The sequence below is a fragment of the Oryza brachyantha genome, chromosome 2, assembly GCF_000231095.2.
Source record: "Oryza brachyantha chromosome 2, ObraRS2, whole genome shotgun sequence".
Classification (NCBI taxonomy): domain Eukaryota; kingdom Viridiplantae; phylum Streptophyta; class Magnoliopsida; order Poales; family Poaceae; genus Oryza; species Oryza brachyantha.
Genome location: NC_023164.2, coordinates 1,839,481 through 1,861,509, shown reverse-complemented (window position 1 = coordinate 1,861,509; position 22,029 = coordinate 1,839,481). Strand labels below are relative to the sequence as shown.

The following is a 22,029-nucleotide window of genomic DNA, read 5'->3' as shown; positions in this document are numbered from 1 at the left end:
GAACAGGAGTTTCTTGGTTTTTTTTTTCCTAAAAAACAAAGACTTTAGTGCAGAAAAATGTAGCAGAAGATCAGATCGATCGACAGCTTATTCTTCTTTTTTTAATTTTACCCGTTCCAATCTCTATACATTTCAGATTCACTGCAAATTAAATTGGTACTAATTAACATTTTAAAAAGACCTGTTCCAAGGCTGTGAAACAAACGTTCCTGTTCGTCAGACTTGTTGCAGTAATCAATTGATTGATCGTACGATGATTGCATTCAGAGATTAGTCTTAATTTTTGCTTGGATGCAAATGCAGAGCAAAAAAATCTTGAAATAGTCTGCTGTTGGATGGAGTCAAAAGCCCCGGAAGCTGTCATGTACCAACCACAGAGTTTATTCCTGTTCATTTGTTTCTCTAGCAAGGATGCTGAAGCTAATTAAAGCTGCTAATAACAGCGACTGATCTGGTTGATTTTTGGCTAATTGATGAAAGGTTCCTAAGAGAAAAAGGCTTTCTGAGATAAGGTCAGAGATTTGCACTTTTTGACTCATGCTCCATGCTCCCTTATCATAGTGTTTAAATTTCAAATTCACAATGTGAAAGTGTAAAAGGATATTGTATATAGTTGAATCTAACGTTTAATTAGAAGGGTAATTAACATATAAAAATCTGAAAAGACAATTAACATCACAATATCGCATTATCCTTTTTCAGCTACTTCTTCGAGGATTATCTGCTCCATATCTCTAAAAGAAATACGTTTCTTCTACAGAAGTTATTATCTTCATAGAGAGACAATTTCGTCTTAATCTTTTTGCTTTTGCTTAGGCTTATAGGCTAAAATTTAAATTTTTAACCTTAAATTTGAAGTTGACTTTAGAGTGTTTTCATCGTAGTTTATTTTTCAGCATTGCCTTTTAGATCGCTAAAAACACATATATAAAAATTTTATTCACAAATTATTTTTGTTTATAAATATCTCGACATATGACCCTCAAATTACTAATTAATCAGCAGTACACTGCTTTTGCTCTGGTAAACTCTAACCAATTATTGATAAAAAAAAACACCCTAATTTGTATGGATCCAGATTCGGTGATATTGCACCGTAACATTCTGTCGCTGACATGTGGGACACGTATGTGCCTAGACCCACACGTCAGTGATAGAATGTCACCGAGAATATCACGGTGCAATGTCACTGAATTCCAATCTGTATGATACTGTCACAGTCACATGTGATGACATTTTTCTCTGACCACGACGTCGCCATGGACCGTATATATGATCTTGTCAAGGCCGTATATATGCAATTATATGCAGTGATGAAAGAAAGAAAAAAAAGAAGAAGAAGAGACCAAGACAAAAGGCGAGTGAATGAATTGACCAAGAGAGTTCGTTGTGTTTGATCGGCTGGATGATCTATGGGTTTGGGGGTGGTTCGTCAGAAGCCTCCTCTCGTCCGTGCCGGCAGCGCGCTGCCGGCTGCGCCGCTTGTGGATGAAACGGCGACCATGCACCTTCCTCGTCCAGTTCATCGTCCATACGGTGAACGGTATATCTTTAGTGATTTAAAAGACAAAAGCTGAAAAATAAATTTCGGTGAAAAAACCTTAAATTTAACTTCAGATTTTAGCTCGTAAGTATAAACAAAAACGAAAAGATAAGGTTATATCTGAATCTAGCTAGGTAGGGGCGGAGCTACAGTAGACCTAACATGGTCGGCTGATTCCGATGAAATCTGGCGAAATCTATATATATATATATATTATTTAATGAATATGACTTTAAAAATTAAACAAAATTAGTATATTATGACACCTATGACACTAGTGAATTAATTTTCTTGCTTCGCCCTGTAGCCAGTTCCTTCTAGCGGTGGCAGCTAACTTCTTCCGTAATCTTCAGTTTCCCAAACAGTTTATTAAAAATTAAGAAAGCTTAAAATTTTAGAAAAATAGCTGAATGGTTGGTAAGAATATGAAAATGATGGGTTTCTCGGCTCTAAGGTTATTTTTTAGATTGTAAGATTACGACATTGTTATTTTTCTATGCAAATATTGTGTATTTCACGGTCACGCTTTCTATGCAAATATGCGCTTTGGTTTATTCATTCACTTGTATCCCAAATAGCCATCACAAAAATTAGATAAGCCAAAAACCCAAAATTATTAGACGTCTCAAACAGGGCCTATTGATTCTGACAATCTTTGATAATCTGAACTATTTGAAAGAGCTTATGTTGGCTACAGAATCTTCAATTGTCGTAAACACACACACTCTCTCTCTCTCTTATATATAGATTGTTTCACCTGCAAGTATTTTATGGGTTGATTTCAGAATCTTTTAAGTTGACATACTTAAAATCATTTCTTGCATGCAGTTTTGCTCTGCTCCCGACACCACGAAAATGTTGGCGACGATTTCACGAGGAACCACGAGCTTGAGAGAGAAGATGCCATTTTTTTTGGAACGGAGGCCCAGAATTAAGCCCATCTCGGTCTCTCTCTTCTACGTTGATGAAATGCAACCATTCCGAAATCCATTGGCCGTTTCAGTAAGGGGCTATTAGATTTTCATGCACAGCGAAAATCTATCAATTTTGTTTTCTGTGAAGCATGTCTTTGTAATGCCGTACGTGTATGATTCGATTCCAAGGGTTTAAATCATGATGTCTACGGTTACACACGGTGTGATTTCAATATAATTTTAGTGGGTTTGTGATAACATGTGTTATGTGCATCTTCAATGTTAAGAAGAAAAAAAAAAGAAATTCCAATAACTGACTGCGTGTAAAACTACAGGATATATTTTTCCCCCATAATGATACCACCAAGCAGCCGAGTTCCAACATATTGCTAGAAGCTTTCACTCTGTGACATAAAGGCACAAAATAATTATATAGATTTTGGAGTTTTGACCCTAGAGCTTATTATGGGTTTAGAGACCGTTCTAAACACTGAGGGGGTTGAAACGGTGTATTTACAAATAAAAAATAATTTAAAAATAAATCTTTTATACGTACATTCTTAGTGATTTAAAAGCCAATTCTGCAAAGTAAAGTCCGGTGAAACCCAAAATTAACTCTAAATTTCTAATTTAAGATTGAAAAATCTAATTTTGGCTTACAGAAGCGTAAAGATAGAGGCGTGTGAGAAACGCAACACAAACGCAAAGATTTCGTTACATACTGCAGTGTACAACTTCGTTCAAATCGTTTCAATGTTACTGCTATTACATGCATTTTGATGCTAAAAGGAAAAAAAAAACCTAGCATGGAACACGAGCATAGAATCTACATTGGAAAGTTATACAAGACACAGTACACCTTGGATTCATATCATAGAGTAACAACACTAGCCCCCATCGCCGTTCTGCTCCTACATTACCACCATCATCTAGGTCAGCCAGGAGCATGAAAGCGAGGACGAAATTCAGGCCGGGTCAGTTCTTGGCAGCAGGATGGGTGGCGCCGCCATGGTAGCATCTACGGCGAGCATCAGATACAACAGAGACAGAAACGAAGCCATGCTGCTGCCTGGAGCAACTATGAGTTTTGGTCACTGGCAACCTCCTTGCTCGGTCCATCACCGGTCGTCGTTGTTCTTCCCTCCAAAAAGCGGACAATGACAACCGTGATGTTATCAGCACTACCCCTTTGGTACGCCTCCTGGAGAAGCCTCTTCGCCGCCTGTTCGGGGTCCTGAATAGGCCTGACCATGTCGACGGCTTCCTGGAAATAGAATTTGGGATTCATGTATCGAGTAACATATATATAGGCCGATGGAAACATACATGCAGGTGAAGGAGGCTCAAGAAATGTATGTATTTACCTTGTTAGTTACGACATCCCAAAGTCCATCACTAGCAAGGATGAGGAATTCGAGGGAGCTATCGACAACCTCCTCCTGAAAAAGAGGAGGTGCATTTATTTTACATAATGGAAAGAGAAATGATATGGATATTGATGAAGCAGGCTCTTGTTGCTTCCTAACATAAAAGCATGCAGAACTTAGATAGAAAGTAGAGTTCATTGGTGGACTACTTTAGAATGACATGCATGGCAATGGCAATTACGATGATAGATATTATTTTGCAGATGGCAGGCTTTAGTTGAGAACTAAGCAAACAAAATTATGTCAAACCTTGATCTCGGGATCAGCAACTACATACTGCTTCAAGAGCTTATCACCAAATGCTCGAGAAACAGCAAGAACACCACCAACACGCCACGTCCCTGCAAAAGTCATTCAACTGTTAGAAGGAACCAATGAACATGATTTACAAAACAAAACAGATAGTTCCAGAGGAATCATGAAAGTACCAGCCCACATCACAAAGCCCCCCGCATCCTCAATTCTCTGTCTCTCATCCGACTGATCAGGTTTGTGATCCCTTGAAACTGCAATTGCTGCAAGGACAGACATGACAAACATTATGACCGAGACTAACAAATGTTAAACAAGACTAATGTGAAATCCTGTTACTCGGTTTATTTGAACTGCCATGTACCCCAACCACAGAAAAGAAAGACAGCAAATTTCTTCTCAGATAATTTGAGAATGCTGCTGAAACCGAGTATAGAGGAAAACACAGGACACTGGCTGAAGTATTTTACATACATTGGACTTAGTGACTTACCATCCCCGCCTCTACAAACAACTGCTCTAGAATCTCCAACATTTGCAACCAACAAGCGATCGCCTACAAGAATAGCCGTTGAGGCAGTTGAGCCAGCATCCCTAGTGTGACTACTTTCGGCTTTCAGAAATTCTGAATCTGTATGGTTGTACGTTTCAGCTGCAAGAAAATTACAGAGAAATCACAACCACTTTCTAGGTTGGCTATGATTATTTTTGTTCCATAATGCATAAACCATTAATGCCATACCGATAGCGGATTTAGTATCAGTGATGAACTTTGGATGCTTAATTAAATTGCTGAAAAGGTGCTGCTTGACATATTCGGCCGCTCGAGCTCCACCATGACCTATATATACAGCTAAGTTGATCAAGGATGTCCTGACATACCAAAAACCGGACAGTTAATAGTATTTCTCGTCGAAGTATACAGTACCGTCGAATACACCAAATAATCCGACAGTCTCTCCATCAACACCATCGATTCTTGTCTCATAGAAATCCTCCATTGAAGCTCTTTTTCCAGGAGCACTCGCATACCCATAACTGAACCTGCCGTTTTCACTGTCACAGGAAAGGGAAACCTTTATTAACTGATCATACGCAAAACTGAAATTCATGGACTCCAGCGCACTTAATTTCCTGTGAAAATCAAACGTGTTATCTTTATTAACTAGCAGCACCTTTTGTTCTCAGTTACATTAAAAGGACAATATACGCAGGGAAATTTATGTCAACCCTAAAACATAAAAACGGACAGAAATTTGTTTGTTAAAATCGATTGCTTACATGATTATTTCATGAATGTTGGGGGAAATTTATGTCAATAGCTCAAAATTGTTACTACTAGATACTAAAAAAAGTCTAAAATGGACAGAAACTTGTTTGTTAAAATGAATTGCGCACATGATTATTTCATGAATGCTTTTTGACACACCAACTGAAGCAGATCAGAGGCTCTCCAGATCCCTAAGAGTAATAACAACCGATAAACCCTTCCATGGAAACCAGTAAACAAAATCAGAGTAAACAAGAAAAAGGCTAATTCCTCAACCAGATGCCCTCACAAAGGATAATCTTTTCTCCTTCAAACACAAAATCATGGCCGCAGCGAAGCTAACGCAGAGCAAAATCGGGCAGATCCAACCCCAAGTCCTATCAGGTCCTACCCTAACACACGATCACCACTCGATATCTATCCACCCCCACCTGCAGCCACACGCCATGAACTCCTCCTCCTCCTCTGGGATCTCACACCACCCGAGACAGGAACCCCGAGCCTCACACGACGGAGAGGCAACCACCGAACCACCCACACCGCAGCACAGACGGAAGCCAGAAGACCGAGAGGAGCAAGCGAGCGAGCGAGCACGCACCTGAGCCCGCCTCCGCTGACCGGCGAGCAGTCCCCGGCGAACCCCATCTCCCCCTCCTCCTCCGTGCTCTCCAGCCACCAGCAAGACGACCGCGCCGGCAGCAGCAAGAAGACGGCGGCGGCGGCAGCGGCCAAGAAGAAGAGGGAGCGGGGCGAGGGAGCTAATGGCCTCGACGGCCTCCCGTGCATGAGAGGGAGGGGAGGTCGAGGAGGAGGAGGAGAATGGATGGAGGAGGCGGCGATGGCGAGGAAGAGGAGGGAGGAGGAGTGGATGGGAATGATCGGCGGGGGGTGGTGACGTGGCGGGAGGAGACCTGGTCAACGGGGGTGGCCACCCACCGGCCATTCCGCCTCGCCTTGTTGCGTGTACACCTCCTCCGTTTATTTCTTTCTTTCTTTTTATTTATTTAGTTATTTCCTGCGTTGCGCCGCTGGCTTTTCCTTCTGGTTTTGCAATTGCTGGTTTTTTTTGTCTCTGTTTTTCTTTTCTTTTTGATGATATATGGGCTCTTTGGCAACTACCTATAAACATACGCCAGAATTTGAACTTTATAGTTATGATTTAGGGATTTTTTTATCGTATTTTACTTTATCGTACTTGCTTTTGCTTTTAGAATAACAAGAGCACGTATAAAGTTTTACAGATAAGTTGCTAATATGTAGTTTCGCTTATGCTTATTATAAGTGAAACACGAGGTTGTACAATTCTTTACATGTTATAAGATGTTTTAATCATCTATTAATTTTATATATGTATCTAGATTTATTGTCATGCATATAAATATACAAAGAATCATGGGATTATATTTATAAAACAGTAAAACCCAGCTGACATTGATCATTTTGTGTGACCGTTTTTAATAAGTTTGGTGGACCCCTGAACAACATTATGAATACTTTGGTTGGTCATTACCAATTGATCTACGTGTCTTATTGTTTGGTGTTAACTGGTGTAGCTTATTCGCAATGTTTCGATTAAATAACCTTGCCGGATACTCAATAGTATGGACCAGGATGAATTTCGATTTTAGGGTTGGATGCCAGATTATTATGATTTTATTTATGACAAGGATATAATGGCACATGATCACTTTCATTATGGTAAAAAGAAACATGTTTTTCTCCTCCATGCTCATCTATGAGCACCACATTCAGGATGGTTTTACAGTGGTTTTAGATTCCAATAAACAACTTATGAGAAGTTAATTTCTCAGAACTTGATAGGCTTTCCAGATTATGGCTTCTAGCTTATTTCTTAACATTTTCAAAAAATAAGTGATGTTTGGAGAAACCTCTGGTTTCTGTTTTTACGTGAACAACTGTGGTTATCAGAAACTTCTCTAAACATGGCCTTACTTAGGTAATTATTTGTTATAAATGCTTTAGGTGTTGTTTGATAGACTCATTAATTCCAATTAATTCCACTGCTTAATTAGTGAACTCCACGTTTTGCTAGAAATGGACATATGCAACATCATCTAATTAAACAAAAATGTACTTGAATAAATTAAAACAGAGAAAACAACAATGAGTATCAAGCTCAATAACCATCTGTTGGCTGGTTTAGGTATTGTTAGTTAGATAAACCCATCAATTAATCCCCATTGTTTGATTAGTTAATTGCATACTTTACTCGCATGAACACACGTGTAACATCATGACGTGTCAGCTAATTAACCAAAAAAAAAAGCACCTGGAGCTAAAGATGAGAATGAGCAGCAAAAGCAAGCCCTACCTGTCTATTGCTTTTGGAGCACAAACGGCAGCTTAACCCTAGTGGTAGACATGGCTGAGATGCTGTGATCTTGTTTCCTATTCATAGTGCCAAGTTGACGAATGGATGGACGGATGAAGACGTGTGACGTGGAAAGAAGAGAGACCCAACAGCTATCAATCTGGGGTAATTGTTTGGCCAATCGACACATTTATAAGCGAAAGTAATTTATGAATAAAATTTTATATATATATATATATATATATATTCTTAGTGATCTAAAGCCAAAACCGAAATAAATTAAGATTAAAAAACATAAAATCAACCCTAAATTTAAGGTTATAGATCAAAATTTCGGGTTGTAAATATAAGTTAAATAAAAAAAATGAGGCAGATCAATCCTTGCACGCATGTAGTATCATCATCTCAGGTGAGGTTTTTTTTTCTCCATTCTCTTCTCCTCTTGATGATACTGCAAAGTGGAAGTTGGACAAGTTCATCTCTTGAAAAAAAAAAAGAAGAGAAGAGAAGAAAAGAAAGATGGACAAGTCATCTTTAGAACATCATTGCAATCAGTGGATAGAACTCCCACGGTTTCTATCTACAGCCCCTTGTAAACCCGGGTATTCTTAATGATATGCAAAAAAGGGATTAGTTATGTATGTCCATTTCACATAAGCAACTGGCCAATATATATTCAGCGAGTTGATCCAATTACAGAAAAAAAAATCCAAAAATGGTTAATTGAAAGAAGATAAAAATACATAAATAATACTTTTGGGTTAATTTGGAAAGTAGGATTTTTTTCCAACATCATGTAAAATTCATGTGTCTGAGAATGGCCGCGTTCGGCAGAGCCAACTAGTTAACTAAGCCCCATCGTTTTTCGCGTGCAACCCTTCCCAAACTGCTAAACGGTGTATTTTTAAAAAAAAATTCTACAGAAAATTTTTTTAAAAAATCATATTAATCTATTTTATATTTTTTATAATTAATAATTAATCAATCATACACTAATCTCTTGCTACGTTTTCCATGCCGGATAAGTTAACTAAGCGCCACACCAGCGAACGCAGCCATAGTACTCCTGACTAGTATGTGAACAGTGAATATGTCTTGATTCGGAGCATAAAACAGTGTGTGCCAGCTGCAAGATAATGTGCATGGACACTAAAAGGTTTGCAGAGAAAAAGGTGAGAGATTCTTGCAGCAGTTTCTTCCAAGAGGAATGGTGATCCATCCATCTCCAGGACCATCATCAAGAAAGATGTTGCTGCCACTGCACCCTGTGTTCTGCCTGTACCGCACCTCATGTGTCTTTTGATCTTTGTTTTTAAACCCCTTTTGCATAATTGTGACAAAACTTGGTGAGTTGGCACAGAAAGAGATGATGAAAATGTTCCAAAAGGCAAAAGAGGAAACAAGAAAAAGAGAGAGAGGGTGATGAGTGTAGCTGAACAATGGAAAGTTCAGTTTCATGTTTGGAGACTCAAGAAAAGGCCCAGCAAAAAGTCCATAAAAAATACAGTTTGAGCTTAGCTGGGCCAAAACATGCAGCCCATGAATCATATTCTCACAAAACTAAGTTCTAATCCCAGTAAATTGTGGCCTGATTTGACCAGAGCAAAAGGCCATCCAAGCCTGTCGAATTGAAGACAGACAGTAATAAAGAGCCAAATTACAACTTTGTTTCGATGCTACTATAATCACATTTTCAAATCTGACCTCAAATCAACATGATGAATTTCAATATAAAAAAATGTGAACTTGATTGCATAGTTCCAAGGTCCAAACTTTTTCATGTTACAAGAATTCAGAATCTTCAGGCAGATGAGATGAAATGCATGTGGTAGAAAGAAAAGAAAAGGGCCCACAAGAATGTTTGCTCTTCAACTCGTTGTGATTTGTCACCTTGTAGCAGTTTCTGCAGGGTGCACGTGCATGGGCCATCGCCGATTGGATCCAATATTCCGGATTCCACATGTAATGATCATATGATATATTTTTTTTTGCCCTTTTGACAATGTTTCAATTTGGTCATGATTCATGTGAGATTGAGATCCAGCTGCTGACATGCTTCTTTTCTTAGAAAATAATAATAATAATAATAATAATAATAATAATAATAATTTATGTATGTATGTATGTATGTATGTATGTATGATTGCTATGTAATAGTGATAGAAAGTTACAATTAATTTACAAAATGGGATTGTATGCAAGGGTCGTCATACAAGGAGAGGTATCTGTGATGGTTGTATCTAACATGGTTTAGATAACATTGACATAATCACTCTAATATTTTCGCTTCTACTTTTGTTTATAAGTTAAAATTTAAATTTTTGATCTTAAATCTAGGATTAACTTTTGAGGTTTTTCACATAGATTTATTTTCCAACCTTGTCTTTTATATCGCTATATATATATATATATATATTCTATTTATAAATTACTTTTCGTTTGTAAATATGCATATACCAAACTATCACCCCCAATAACACGCCCATGATGTTTTTTAAAAGGAGTTTTTTTTTTCTGAAACCTTCCTATGTCGAGCATATCTGCATATGCATCATATTTCCATGTAAGAAATGAACTATAACATCTTACAGAAATGGAAACGATGACAAACCATGCTTGCTTTTATGCTATTCAGAATAAAATGAGATACCTTTTTTATTATTGACATATAGGTCTATATCTGAGACCAACATGTCACTAACATAAAATCTGTGTTCTCTAACCAATTTTTTTCTGATTTTTATTTTGCGTGTATGCTTTCCGAACTATTAAATAGTATATATTTTTACAAAAAGTTTATATATATAAAAGTTCATCATTTTGTCTTTCTAAGATAGATTTTTAATGTTTTAGTAGCTAATTCCATCATTTACACCATTAAATAGCTAAAAAAATCAGATAATATTTTATCATTCATAAAAAAAAAGTCTCCAAAATAACATAGCAAAAGTCAGATAACGTAAAAGTATCTCGTTCCCACATTTTGACTCAGGTTGCATTCTTTTGTACGGTATGAAATAAGCCGACTAGCCACATGCAAAACAAGATTAGCATATGATTAATTACTCCTTCCGGTTAATAATAACTCTGGATGTTTTGGATAAGGATAATGACACGGTCTTCAAAATATTTTTAAATATAATTAAAAAATAAATATTTAGGTTTTTGAAAGAATTTTGTAATACTAATCTATATGTTATATTTTAGTGTCTTTAAACTAAAGAATTTAAAACTTATGGATAGTTAAAGTTACAAAACTTTGAATTTAATCTTGTTCAAAACATCAAGAATTAAGAAACCAAACGAGTGGTGGTTAATTATTAAAACTAAAAATATATGTAATTATTTTTTTAAAAAAATACATAAAATATTTTTATACAAAATATATCGTTTAGTAGTTTAAGAAACATGCTCAAAGCAACAAAAATTAGCGACTCGCTTGGTTGCTTTATTTTATATTATAAGATTTTTTAGCCTTAACTAGACATATCCATTAATTCATATAAATTTTTCATATATCTATTTCATTATTAGCATTAATAAGATTTTCTGGATTTGTCCATATTCATTTATATATCAATGTGTATATATATATATATATATATATTCATTAGTAAACAAATAAATCTAGTTAAAATTAGAAAGTTTTATTATCTCTATCCCATATTATAAAACTTTTTAGTCTTACATACTAATAAATCTATACATTTATATGAAATATATATATTGATATATGGATAAATTTAAAATATCTTTTAACATAGAACAAAGAAGAGTAACATTGAAGGGCTGCGAAATCTCGAAAGCCGAAAAAAGAAGGGACAATTTCATTCTTACCCATATTTTAAACTCCAATATTGATTTTACCCTTTTTTTTAGGTTTTTATTTCTACTCCTGTTTTTTTAAGTTTGCTCTTTTTGGGTAGAAGAACTAACGGTGTTAAGTCAGCCATTAAAGTACCATTTTACCTTCTGTCGGAAATTTTATTTTTATTCTTATATTTTTATCATTTGCGGTTTTACCCTCCATTCTAAATCACATCAGTATATATACATCAATAGAACCACTATTAAGAATACAATGGTAAAAATAAAATTCACTACAAAGAGTAAAATAATACTTTAGCGACTAACTTAACACCGTTAGTGTACTCCATCTAAAAGAGGGACAGTCTAAATTAAGTTAAAAAAGCAGGGCTAAAAGCGAAAACCCTATATAAAGGTAAAATTAATATTAGAAATGGAAACAGGGTCGATGAAATTGCTAAAAAAAGGGAGACGGGATAGTACAAAATGCAGAGGTGCTACGGTAATTTGCATTTGGTACACTTCTCAACCATTGGATCAAAATGGACGACCGAGATTTATCGCTACAGTTATTGCTACAGTAGCAAACAGTGTTTGAAACTGCTGTTAGTGTATTTATGAGATTGATTTACAACAGTGGGGATCCGAAAAAAAAACTGACCCTGGTAGGCTACAAACTAGAATAAGGTCTTGTTTAGTTCTCAAATTTTTTTTTTTAAAAACATCACATCGAATTTTTGGACATCTAAATAAAACATTAAATATGATAAACCAAAAAACTAATTACATAGTTATGAAAGAAATCTTGAGACGAATCTTTTGAGCCTAATTAGCCCATGATTAGCAATAAGTGCTACAGTAACCAACAAGTGCTAATGATGGATTAATTAGGCTCAAAAGATTCGTCTCGCGGTTTCTAGGCTAGTCATGAAATTCTTTTTTTATTTATGTCCAAAAACCCTTTCCAACATCCAATCAAATATTTAACGTGACATTTTTTCAAAAATTTTCTCCGAAAACCACCGGACAAAACGAATCGAAGGGAAAGTGGCGTCCAGCCCGGAAAAAAAAAAACTCCCCTCCGCTTTTCCACTCCATCTCTCTCTCTCCTCCTTTCCCCCCTTCTACCACCTTCTCCTCCCCAACCTAAACCCTCCTCAAACCTCTCTCTCTCCTCTCCTCCCCTCCCCGTCCCGACGAACCCCAAGCCGCGTGGAGGAGAGAGGAGAGAGAGAAGGGGAGGAGGAGGAGGAGCCGTCCCCAGCCCGCGATGGGGCATGAGGAAGGGGAGCGCGCGGAGCGCGCGGCGGCGGTGGCGGCAGCGGCGCGGTCGCTGCGGGCCGGGGTGGAGAAGTCGCGGGCGCTGGGGCAGGCGCTGGCGCGGGCGGGGCCCAGGATGGAGGAGATCCAGCTGGCGCTGCCGGCGCTCGAGGCCGCCGTGCGCCCGATCCGGGCGCCGCGGGCGGAGCTGGCCGCCGCGGGCCCGCACATCGACCGCGCCGTCGGCCCCGCCGCCGCCGTGCTCAAGGTGTTCGACGCCGTGCACGGCCTTGAGCCGCCGCTCCTCGCCGCGGGCGCCGTCGCCGGGGACCTCGCGGGCTACCTCGCCGTGCTCGGCAGGCTCGAGGAGGCGCTCAGGTTCCTCTCCGATAACTCCGGCCTCGCCGCCCAGTGGCTTGCGGATATCGTCGAGTACCTCGGGGACCACGACCTCGCCGACCCGCGCTTCCTCGCTGACCTCGCCGTCACCCTCGAGGGGCTCAAGAAACCTTCCGGTGACCTCGACGGTGGCCTCCTGGCTGCCGCTCTGGACATGCTCGAGGCCGAGTTCGGCCGCCTTCTCGCCGATCACACCGACCCACTCGCGGTGCAGCAGCTGAACACCACGACGGCGCCATCTCTCATCCCGGCCACCACCGTCCACAAGCTCAGCCTAATTCTTGACCGCCTCATTGCCAATGGCAGGCAAGACCATTGTTTGTCGGTCTATGCCGATGCTCGCGGAAGCGTGGTGAGTGCCAGCCTCCGTGCCCTTGGCCTCGATTACTTGCGAAACCCGGTCGACGATGCACAGGCATTGGGCCCTGGCGTTGAGTTGTGGGGGCGGCATTTGGAGTTTGTTGTGCGCTGCCTCCTTGAATCTGAGCGACAGCTCTGCAATAAGGTGTTCGGACAACACAAGGATGGCGCATCAGCGAGCTTTGCGGAGGTTGCAGCACATGCTGGCGTTCTTGATTTCTTGAGATTCGGCCGTGCAGCTGCTGATGCCAAGAAGGATCCCATTAAGCTCCTGCGTTTGCTGGAGGTGTTTGATTCTTTGAATAAGCTAAGGTTGGACTTCAACCGGTTGTTTGGTGGAAAGAAGGCATGTGCAGAGATTCAGAGCCAAACAAGGGACCTTGTGAAGTTGTTAGTGGATGGTGCTGTTGAGATCTTTGAGGAGCTGCTTGTGCAGGTGGAGCTACAGCGGCACATGCCTCCCCCACCTGATGGTGGTGTGCCGCGCCTAGTTAGCTTTGTGGTTGAGTACTGCAACCGTCTCCTTAGTGAGAAATACAGGCCTGTGCTTGCGCAGGTTCTTACCATCCATCGCAGTTGGCGCAAAGAGACATTCAGTGACAAGATGCTTCTCAATGCTGTGCTTAACATCGTCAAGGCCCTTGAAGCTAATTTTGATGTCTGGTCGAAGGCATATGACAATGTGACACTGTCATATCTCTTCATGATGAACACACATTGGCATTTCTTTAAGAACTTGAAGGCTACTAAGTTAGGCGAACTTTTGGGTGATGCATGGCTCCAAGAGCATGAACAGTTTAAGGACTACTATTTGACAGTGTTTATGAGGGATAGTTGGGGGGTGGTTTCACCACTGCTTAACCGCGAGGGGCTAATCTTGTTCTCCAAGGGCCGGGCCACAGCAAAGGACCTGGTGAAGCAGCGTCTTAAGACGTTCAATGCGAGCTTTGATGAGATGTTCCGGAAACAATCTGCATGGGTTATACCAGACAAGGATTTGAGGGAGAAGACATGTGGTCTTGTGGTTCAGGCAATTGTTCCTGCTTACCGGAGTTATATGCAGAACTATGGGCCACTAGTGGAGCAGGATGTGAGTGCTAGCAAGTATGTAAAGTACACTGTTGAAGGTTTGGAGAAGATGCTCAGTGCTCTCTTCATCCCGCGGCCCAGGAGGGCTGGGAGCTTCCAAATCAGGCACTCAAATGAAAAGATTACTAGTGCGATGACAGGATTTTATCGGAGTGCTTCTACAGTGAAATAGCTTTGCTTGAAGAACCAAATTGTTGGTTCTATTATTTATGGAATAATGGGATATGCGACAATGATTCATTTTCGGCTAGTCGGCAAATAGCTCCACGCTGGACATGAGGCCCAATAATGAACCTATGATGAGAACAGTAGCAACATATGAACATAGGCTCTTCTATAGTTGTCATGGTGAACAGAAGATGGTGGTGGGGGAGGGGGAGGGGGGAGCGTACTTGGGACATTTCCTACTTATCAAATGCCTTCCCTTCTGTTATTATGTTATTGTCCCTAGCACCATAGACAATTCATTTAGGAATTTCTGTGGGGACATGTTGATATTTAATCAGCTGTGTAGTGTATGTATAATTGCTTTTATTTTAGGTTGACATTTATTTATATGTTCATGTGCTACCAAATGAGCTCCAATATGCAATGTATTATATGAAAAGCTAGAGTTTGAAGACCACAAGGAGCTAACTGTTTCATATCAATTCCTTGATTTCTCAGTGTTCAGAAGCTCTGTGTTCTAGCAAAATGGACCATATACACCCGATGTTAGTGTTGTAAAATAATTGAAGAATAAGCCAGAATGCTGTGCATTGCATCTCCTGTTTTTGCTGAAAATTGACTTGTTCAAGTTAAGTCCCATCTCTCTCTCTTATGGTACATATTGACTGTGGTCTGGAATGGTTTACTAATACTGGTGTTGTATGATTATATCTATCTCAGTTCATGTGTGGTGTGTCTGCTGGAGTACCTCAGTAACTGTTGTATTCCCAGTATTCATTTGTGTGTCTAGCTGTAGGATGAATTGAAGATCTCATGGAGTCTCCATAGTCAGCGTTTTCCCTGCAGTTTGTCTTTCCTCCAAGGAAAGAAGGGAAACCTGTGCCGCCTCCTATGCAAGTGTCAAAATTGGGATGTTCATTTTAATCCTAATCCTATAGTGTGAAATATTTTCAACAATTACATCTGGACCGGACAACTGCCCATTTTGTACAGACTATTTCATTGCATCCATATTTCTCATGGTAATAATATAGTGTAGGGTATTCTATTTCATTGCATCCATATTTCTCATGGTAATAATATACTGTAGGGTATTCTAATTCCTATTAGATGTAAACTCCCCAGTCTTTGGTTTTCAAATATGAGATCACCTGTGTCTGAGACTTGAAGAAACCTACTCGTATCATTCTTCCCGTAGATTGCTTAATAACTAAATATATACACCAGAGTTGAGAGTTAAGAGCATCCTAACAGCTCATCTAAATTTGGTCATCCATATGTTTCATCCTTTATATCTCTTTATACTCTACCAGATCATCTATATATGACATCCTCTGTATCTCTTTAGAGTATGGAGAGAATGAATGACATCCAAAAATCGATGATAAGATGACCGTTCTGTTAAATGTTGGAGCGCTTAGAGTTTTTATTCTCTATTTTTAGGATAGAGAATGAGATAGATGAGCTATTGAGGAGGCTCTTAAGGCTCTAGCTTGTGGCAATGTTTGTGGGGATCAGCAAAAATTAAATTGTTTTGCCTCTCATGAAAATGAATAACATCAGAAAGAACTTCAAGTCCGGATGAGAGCGTGTCGTCGCGGCGATCTCTTCGCTTCTGCGATGGTGGCGATGAGACGAGAAGAGCAGCGAAGGCGAGAGAGGGTCTCGACGTCTCGTGGGCCGGGCCGAATTCGGCTCGAGCTCCAATTCTCCGCTTCTCCTTTTCAAACTCTCCTTGTCGTCCCTTCCCGCCACATCCCCCCCCCCCACTCACCTAATTAGTGCGATGGTATCATGATAAGCCACCACAATAAGGTGAAGGAAAGTTGTATAAAGGCTTAATTAAGGCCAGGTTTTGCGATTTCGTTTAAATTTTAGGTTTGAGGAAGAAGTTCAAACATTAATTAAATTATGACCAAATTCAAAAGAAAAAAAAATGAAAATTTTGGGCGAAGTAGTTTCATACCCTGTTAAGGCCCGTTGGATTACAGCTCGGTTGAGCCAGTAAGATCCCCATAAGACTCGCAAAAGCGCCGGTTAAAAGATCAGATAAGACGAGGCATTGATACAAATTAACTGATTGATACAAGGCTCTTAATAAGTGGCGAAGCCAGCCGAAAACATTGCCGAACTCAGCTCCGTTAAACAATATAATCATACTTAAATATGAAAAGTATTTTATTAAGAAATTATAGAATCTGTCCCTGTTCTTAAATTCACGTTTCATATAGGATGTTAATCCGGAGTGCATAGTAATACCAACAACAAAGAACATATGTCTACGAAGAGGAGGCAAACCGAATGATGTTAATATTTTGTTACGCGCACTACGTTTCAACAAACACAGGAGCATATCAAGGTAAAGAAGCTAGTAATAAAAATGGTTGATCGTTCGAGCGAAACAATCATCTTAAATGTCAGGTTTGACAAAATTTCCTATCCGTCATCCGTGTCCTGGAATTAATCCTCCTTTATGTCAGTTGTTAAATTTCTGTGCTGTCTGGAGAAAACTGTCACCAAATTAGCCTGCTGGTTAACACGAAGCGCGCTCTACAAACTTCTGTAGTCAACGGCAGTGACTTCTTCCCCAGGGTCATCAAGATCTTTGTAACTGCATCTAGCATCAGTTAAAAATATTCAAGTTTGGTTAAGTTTAAGAGAGCCAGCCAACAGAAACTACAGTGAAGCATTAATACGTTCGAGACAAAGATATATCCCACTTTCTGCTTCCACAATCAAATGCAACGGGAGAAGATCACAAGAGAGCCAATACAAAGTAGAAGTAAACCGGCGGTGCAGACACAGGCAACGACAAGAGAGGAAGGAGCATTGCATATAGCCACTGGAATCTTATTCATCACATCATTTAGAAAGTGCAAAGGATAACCATGGGAGTAGCCCATTTGAACATTTCAGATTCCAATGGTGTGCCAAATTTTATGAGATGATGAAGCTTAGAGTTTTTTTGGGGGTGCAGTTAATCGAACTAAGTTGAGCAGTACTGACCTTCGCAGAGGACGAGGGTTAGGCGGACGGGGCGGATACATGGGCATCATTGGTCCCAGCATCGCACTGTTCATCCCATGCTGAGATCCTTGACCTCTCATCATCTGCATGACTACTTCTGGAGATGCAGGAACAAATGGACCCAATGGACTGAAACCAAGATAGCCATCGTTAGAACTGTGCCTGGACTCGATAATTGACTTAGGGCTTCTTTAATTTCTTTACAGGAATTTTATAGGAATTTCAGAGGAAATAGTTCAATTCCTCTAAAATTCCTGTAAAATTCCTCCAAACCGAAGAGGGCCTTATTTAATTTCTTTTTAGAGTATTAAGTTATTTAGGTAAACGGCCAACATAATTAACCTACCCAGCACCAGGGACAGGTATTAGTATTGGCGGAGTGGGAATTTCAACGGCAAAGCAATTCTGCTCGCCAGAAACACCTAGTTCGGTAGATGTAGGTCTTTGTTGTATCCTGTCCTGCTTCTCCTGCAAACCAGAATTGTCCTATGAATAGGGTTTTTAAACTCCAGGTTCAGGATTTGAACAAACAGTAAGCGTAATAGTGACAACTGACAATTGAACAGGACATAACTCCAAGAGAAACAGCTATTCTTATGATAAGCACAAACAACAAAACAGGGCGTAAGCAACTCAATGGGGGAAAATGCACAAGGAATTAACAACCCAGTGCAATGTAAACCTACTAAGACCGAGAAAGACAATATAAATTAGTTCAGTTTCAGAATTTATTAGGAAAAGTACAATAGTTTTTCTTGCCCCACCATACAAACAAGAAAATGCTGATAAGCATATCAGTGAAGGAACAAGCTGAACAGTGCTTAATTTCTTACTGGTGCGTGTTGCTGGATAACAGGTATTCCACCTGGTGCAGATGGATCACTGCATCAAGAGGAAACAACAGAAGAAGCATCATCTTTTGACGTGTCGGAAATAATTTTCTTTTCATTTGCATTTGAGGATCCAAATACTTACTTCATGTAATTTTGGAAATAGATATCATCTTGAACTTTTAAAGTCAATTTGGAGACCAAGTCAAGATGCTTGAGGTTCAGGTGCTTGAGAACAAACTCAGGAGCATGGAAAATTTTTATACATCCTTTGGCTCCACAGCCGTATTTCCATCCGTATTTATCGTCCTTAACCTTTGTGACATAAGATTCTAGATTTTTATCAGCTGATGCATCAATTTTATCCTTGGCAGTCAATGCAACTAGAGGATCCTTGCCAGTCGTCAGTCTTTCTTGCCAGAAAGAATCCAGTTTCTTCTCCCAATCAGCAGAACTACTTCTGGATGTATTGGTACTCTTTTTATCAGCTCTCACATGACGAAGACCCTTTGCATTTTTACTCTCAGACATCCCGTAGTAATCAACACCATGGACACGCCACAGGTAAGTAAGGAGAGTGTCTAGGAGCTCCAAACCTTCAAGGCCCTTGACAGTAGTTAAACCCCGGACGATAACTATAGGCCCTGTGGATCCAGCATGTGATTTGTCACCATCTGAGTTTCCGTGATCACCGGTTGACAGGATGTTTCCCACAATACCCTTCTCTTCGTCAAGCTTTTGCACTAAGGCAAGAGTTTGTTCTATGTCAGTTTGAATTCGTCGATAATGTGAACTGACTGGGTGAGCTTTAGGAGCATCTGAAAGTGGTTCAGTTTCTTTAATGAGAACTCTGTGATGACTTCTCTTGTTATCATAATCTTCATCATCTGCAGAGATTCCATCGCTCTCATTTCCTGATTTACTTGCTGCACCAGCAGTCATTCCAGGACCACTGAAAAAAAAATCAAGATATCAGCAAAACCAACTTAAAATGCCATAGGATTCATCATTCATAATTTAAATTATACATAGATTCATCTCACAGGTCCAAAGTTCCACTCCGCAAATCAAGAATCAATTTCTTCGCTGCAGTCCTGCAAAGCTCATTCCTCCTGAGTGAAGTACAAACAGACATAAGAAATCAATGAGTAACATAATCTTTTTTGAGGGAAATGAATAACACATATAAAAAGGAGCTGTTCTATTTACGAATGCTGCTCAACACAAATTCATGTATGAAATTTCTTTTAGAGTGAAGGAAGAGTAAATTTATTACCTTTTAATAACAGATAGCAAGTTTGTTGGGTGGTACATGTCTTTCAACCTAAAATTATAACAACAAAGTAATGATCCTATAAAAACATCTATTTATTTTACAGTGAACATATAACGCCACAAGAAGGAAGCATTTTGAACATACCAATCTTCATTCTTATGCTGATCGAAATAGACCTCTTTCTGAGTACTAATGTATGATGCCTTGTATTCTTGGTACCTTGTTAACCAAGTTATAGCAGTGCAATTAGACAAGTAAGTGGTTGAAGTTTAAGTGTAAACTACTACCAACATATTACATTCAAGTTCTGCTGTGTTGTGTAACTTTTTGTTAAATACCTGTTCTCAGCTTCACCCGGGGAAACATCATCTTCAAGTTCTTGCGTAAACTGTTTGTACGTCATCAATCCTTTCCTGAAATGATTTGAAATCACATAAGATCTCATACTAGTGGCACTCCAACTACTCAACTATCTATCAGCCATTCAAAACTGGGTTGGGTGGGGTGGGGTGGGGGGGGGGGGGGGGGGTAAACAGAAAGTAAAAGTTCATTGAAACTCAAAACTGCACTTACAAACTTGGAAGTAATATCAAGAGCAGACATACCTAACAGATTGAAACTAGCCATGATTAGGCAATGTACATACCTCTGGGTGTTACCTTGACCACTATAAGGAGCATCATATCCATAGTCCAGGCAGTCTAAAAGAAGCAATATGTGTTAAATCTTCTAAACAGTGAATCATCGTTGTTATGAGGATTGTTCACATAAAAGAACATGAGTTGTTTTTTTTAGCTGATGGAAATGGTTTATATCTCAGCCTATGTCTTGATGCACACAATCAATAAGTTTTGGTAATGAAAGAAAAAAGAGACAAATAAATAGGGTATGTGTTTGAACATTAATGTTAACTTTTATCTGATGCTGCAGAAGTAGGTTACTTATAAATAAAAAATGGATGCCAATGTCTTCATCCTAAGAATTTCAACTGTGACTAGAGGTAAGCCAACAAGGAACAGGTGGATCTCTTGTTCTCAAGTAAATTGACAAGTACTGAAGTCAATTCCTACCTATCAAATTGCATAGGTAACTCAACAAGACGGTAACCCCAGTACCCTACTAGTGTGCCAATAAAAATAGTATTGATTGATGCCTTAGTGTTTTTAGTAATAACAGAGGGGGCAATAACTGAAGATTTTCATTAATTGCATACTAAGATACGGTGTGCCATTCCTAGTGATAACATCAACATGAATATAATTAAATCAGACAACAGTACAAGACACCTACCTGTTTAATCTCCCACGCTCCTTGTGCCCAAAAAGCATACCACAGCACTAACTGATGAATCACACTCACCATGACAACTACTCAACTACGCAGAGTGCATTTGTTTTGATGGAATGAGAAGGAAATTTTAGCATTGGCCTCTAGGCAGTGCCTAAACATTACAGATTTACAGATGAGGGTCCATCCGTCTAATTGCTCGAGCCATCCCTCCTCAACCCTAAAGTGACAACCGGACACTGCTTTGACAAACGTCATGCAAACTTTGTCGAAATGCACGATTTTGCTTGAAAGTGCCGGTGTCTAAGCGGAAATGCTGCTCACCTGAAGCGCGATGCGAATTGTCCATGCCCCTTCTACTGCCTCGCCCGTGCTCCAACCCGATCCTGCACCAACCATGCAGTTCCCGAACGCGCGCGCGCGCACAGAACACGCGCGCGTTAGCTTGAAGCCGTGGACAGGATGAACGAAACACTAACAAGACGGAGAAGTAGACCGAACGCCTCACCTCACGCTGCGCGGTGGGCTGCGGCGGCCGACCCGGCCGTCGTCCAAGCGCGGCCGCTTTGGAGGCGCGGGCGCGGGAAACGGCGCCCTCGGCGGTGGGGACGGCGAAAGCCGCCTCCAGATGGACCTCGGGGTAGGGCTCTCGCTCCTCATCCTCCCAGCACGCTCCTGCGCGGCTTCCCTCTCGAGGCGATCGCTGAGGCGCTCGGGGCGCGAGGAGCCGAGCGGCGGTGGGGGAGGGAGCGGCACGTCCTCCGGCGCGCGCCCCCGCTGAACAAGAC

At 40.1% G+C, this 22,029-nt stretch overlaps 3 protein-coding genes across 4 annotated transcripts; 1 reads left to right on the top strand and 2 right to left on the bottom strand.

The window, feature by feature from the left end:
* Positions 1 to 3,148: 3,148 nt before the first annotated feature.
* On the bottom strand, positions 3,149 to 6,222 carry LOC102711859 (probable protein phosphatase 2C 10). Its single transcript, XM_006646824.3, has 8 exons — positions 6,005 to 6,222; positions 5,065 to 5,192; positions 4,879 to 4,977; positions 4,630 to 4,788; positions 4,313 to 4,399; positions 4,134 to 4,225; positions 3,822 to 3,896; positions 3,149 to 3,721 (listed from the first exon to the last, which is right to left on the bottom strand). Exons 1-8 carry the CDS (start codon positions 6,190 to 6,192, stop codon positions 3,536 to 3,538), a joined length of 1,014 nt encoding a protein of 337 aa, XP_006646887.3. The 5' UTR covers positions 6,193 to 6,222; the 3' UTR covers positions 3,149 to 3,535.
* A 6,485-nt stretch (positions 6,223 to 12,707) lies between these two features.
* Positions 12,708 to 15,449, top strand: LOC102711590 (exocyst complex component EXO70A1). Its single transcript, XM_006646823.3, has one exon. It carries the CDS (start codon positions 12,816 to 12,818, stop codon positions 14,823 to 14,825), a length of 2,010 nt encoding a protein of 669 aa, XP_006646886.2. The 5' UTR covers positions 12,708 to 12,815; the 3' UTR covers positions 14,826 to 15,449.
* A 1,580-nt stretch (positions 15,450 to 17,029) lies between these two features.
* LOC102705319 (serrate RNA effector molecule-like) lies at positions 17,030 to 21,819 on the bottom strand. Of its 2 annotated transcripts, none has more exons than XM_015834158.2 (12): positions 21,750 to 21,819; positions 21,566 to 21,627; positions 20,601 to 20,655; positions 20,293 to 20,367; positions 20,099 to 20,173; positions 19,955 to 20,002; positions 19,722 to 19,790; positions 18,824 to 19,630; positions 18,682 to 18,730; positions 18,195 to 18,316; positions 17,828 to 17,977; positions 17,030 to 17,438 (listed from the first exon to the last, which is right to left on the bottom strand). In XM_015834158.2, exons 2-12 carry the CDS (start codon positions 21,588 to 21,590, stop codon positions 17,372 to 17,374), a joined length of 1,542 nt encoding a protein of 513 aa, XP_015689644.2. In that variant the 5' UTR covers positions 21,591 to 21,627; positions 21,750 to 21,819; the 3' UTR covers positions 17,030 to 17,371. The 2 variants fall into 2 exon arrangements, with proteins under 2 accessions (XP_015689644.2, XP_015689645.2); XM_015834159.2 differs by having other exon boundaries at positions 18,195 to 18,313.
* Positions 21,820 to 22,029: the final 210 nt, after the last annotated feature.

Coding starts and splice junctions, on each gene's coding strand:
- LOC102711859 (XM_006646824.3), bottom strand. CDS start 6,192: ATGCACGGGAGGCCGTCGAGGCCATTAGCTCCCTCGCCCCGCTCCCTC. Junction 5,193..6,004: donor GTCAGCGGAGGCGGGCTCAG/GTGCGTGCTCGC, acceptor TTCCTGTGACAG/TGAAAACGGCAGGTTCAGTT. Junction 4,400..4,629: donor TGTTTGTAGAGGCGGGGATG/GTAAGTCACTAA, acceptor CTGTCCTTGCAG/CAATTGCAGTTTCAAGGGAT.
- LOC102711590 (XM_006646823.3), top strand. CDS start 12,816: ATGGGGCATGAGGAAGGGGAGCGCGCGGAGCGCGCGGCGGCGGTGGCG.
- LOC102705319 (XM_015834158.2), bottom strand. CDS start 21,590: ATGGACAATTCGCATCGCGCTTCAG. Junction 19,791..19,954: donor TTGCTATCTGTTATTAAAAG/GTAATAAATTTA, acceptor TACTTCACTCAG/GAGGAATGAGCTTTGCAGGA. Junction 17,978..18,194: donor ATACCTGTCCCTGGTGCTGG/GTAGGTTAATTA, acceptor TCTTGGTTTCAG/TCCATTGGGTCCATTTGTTC.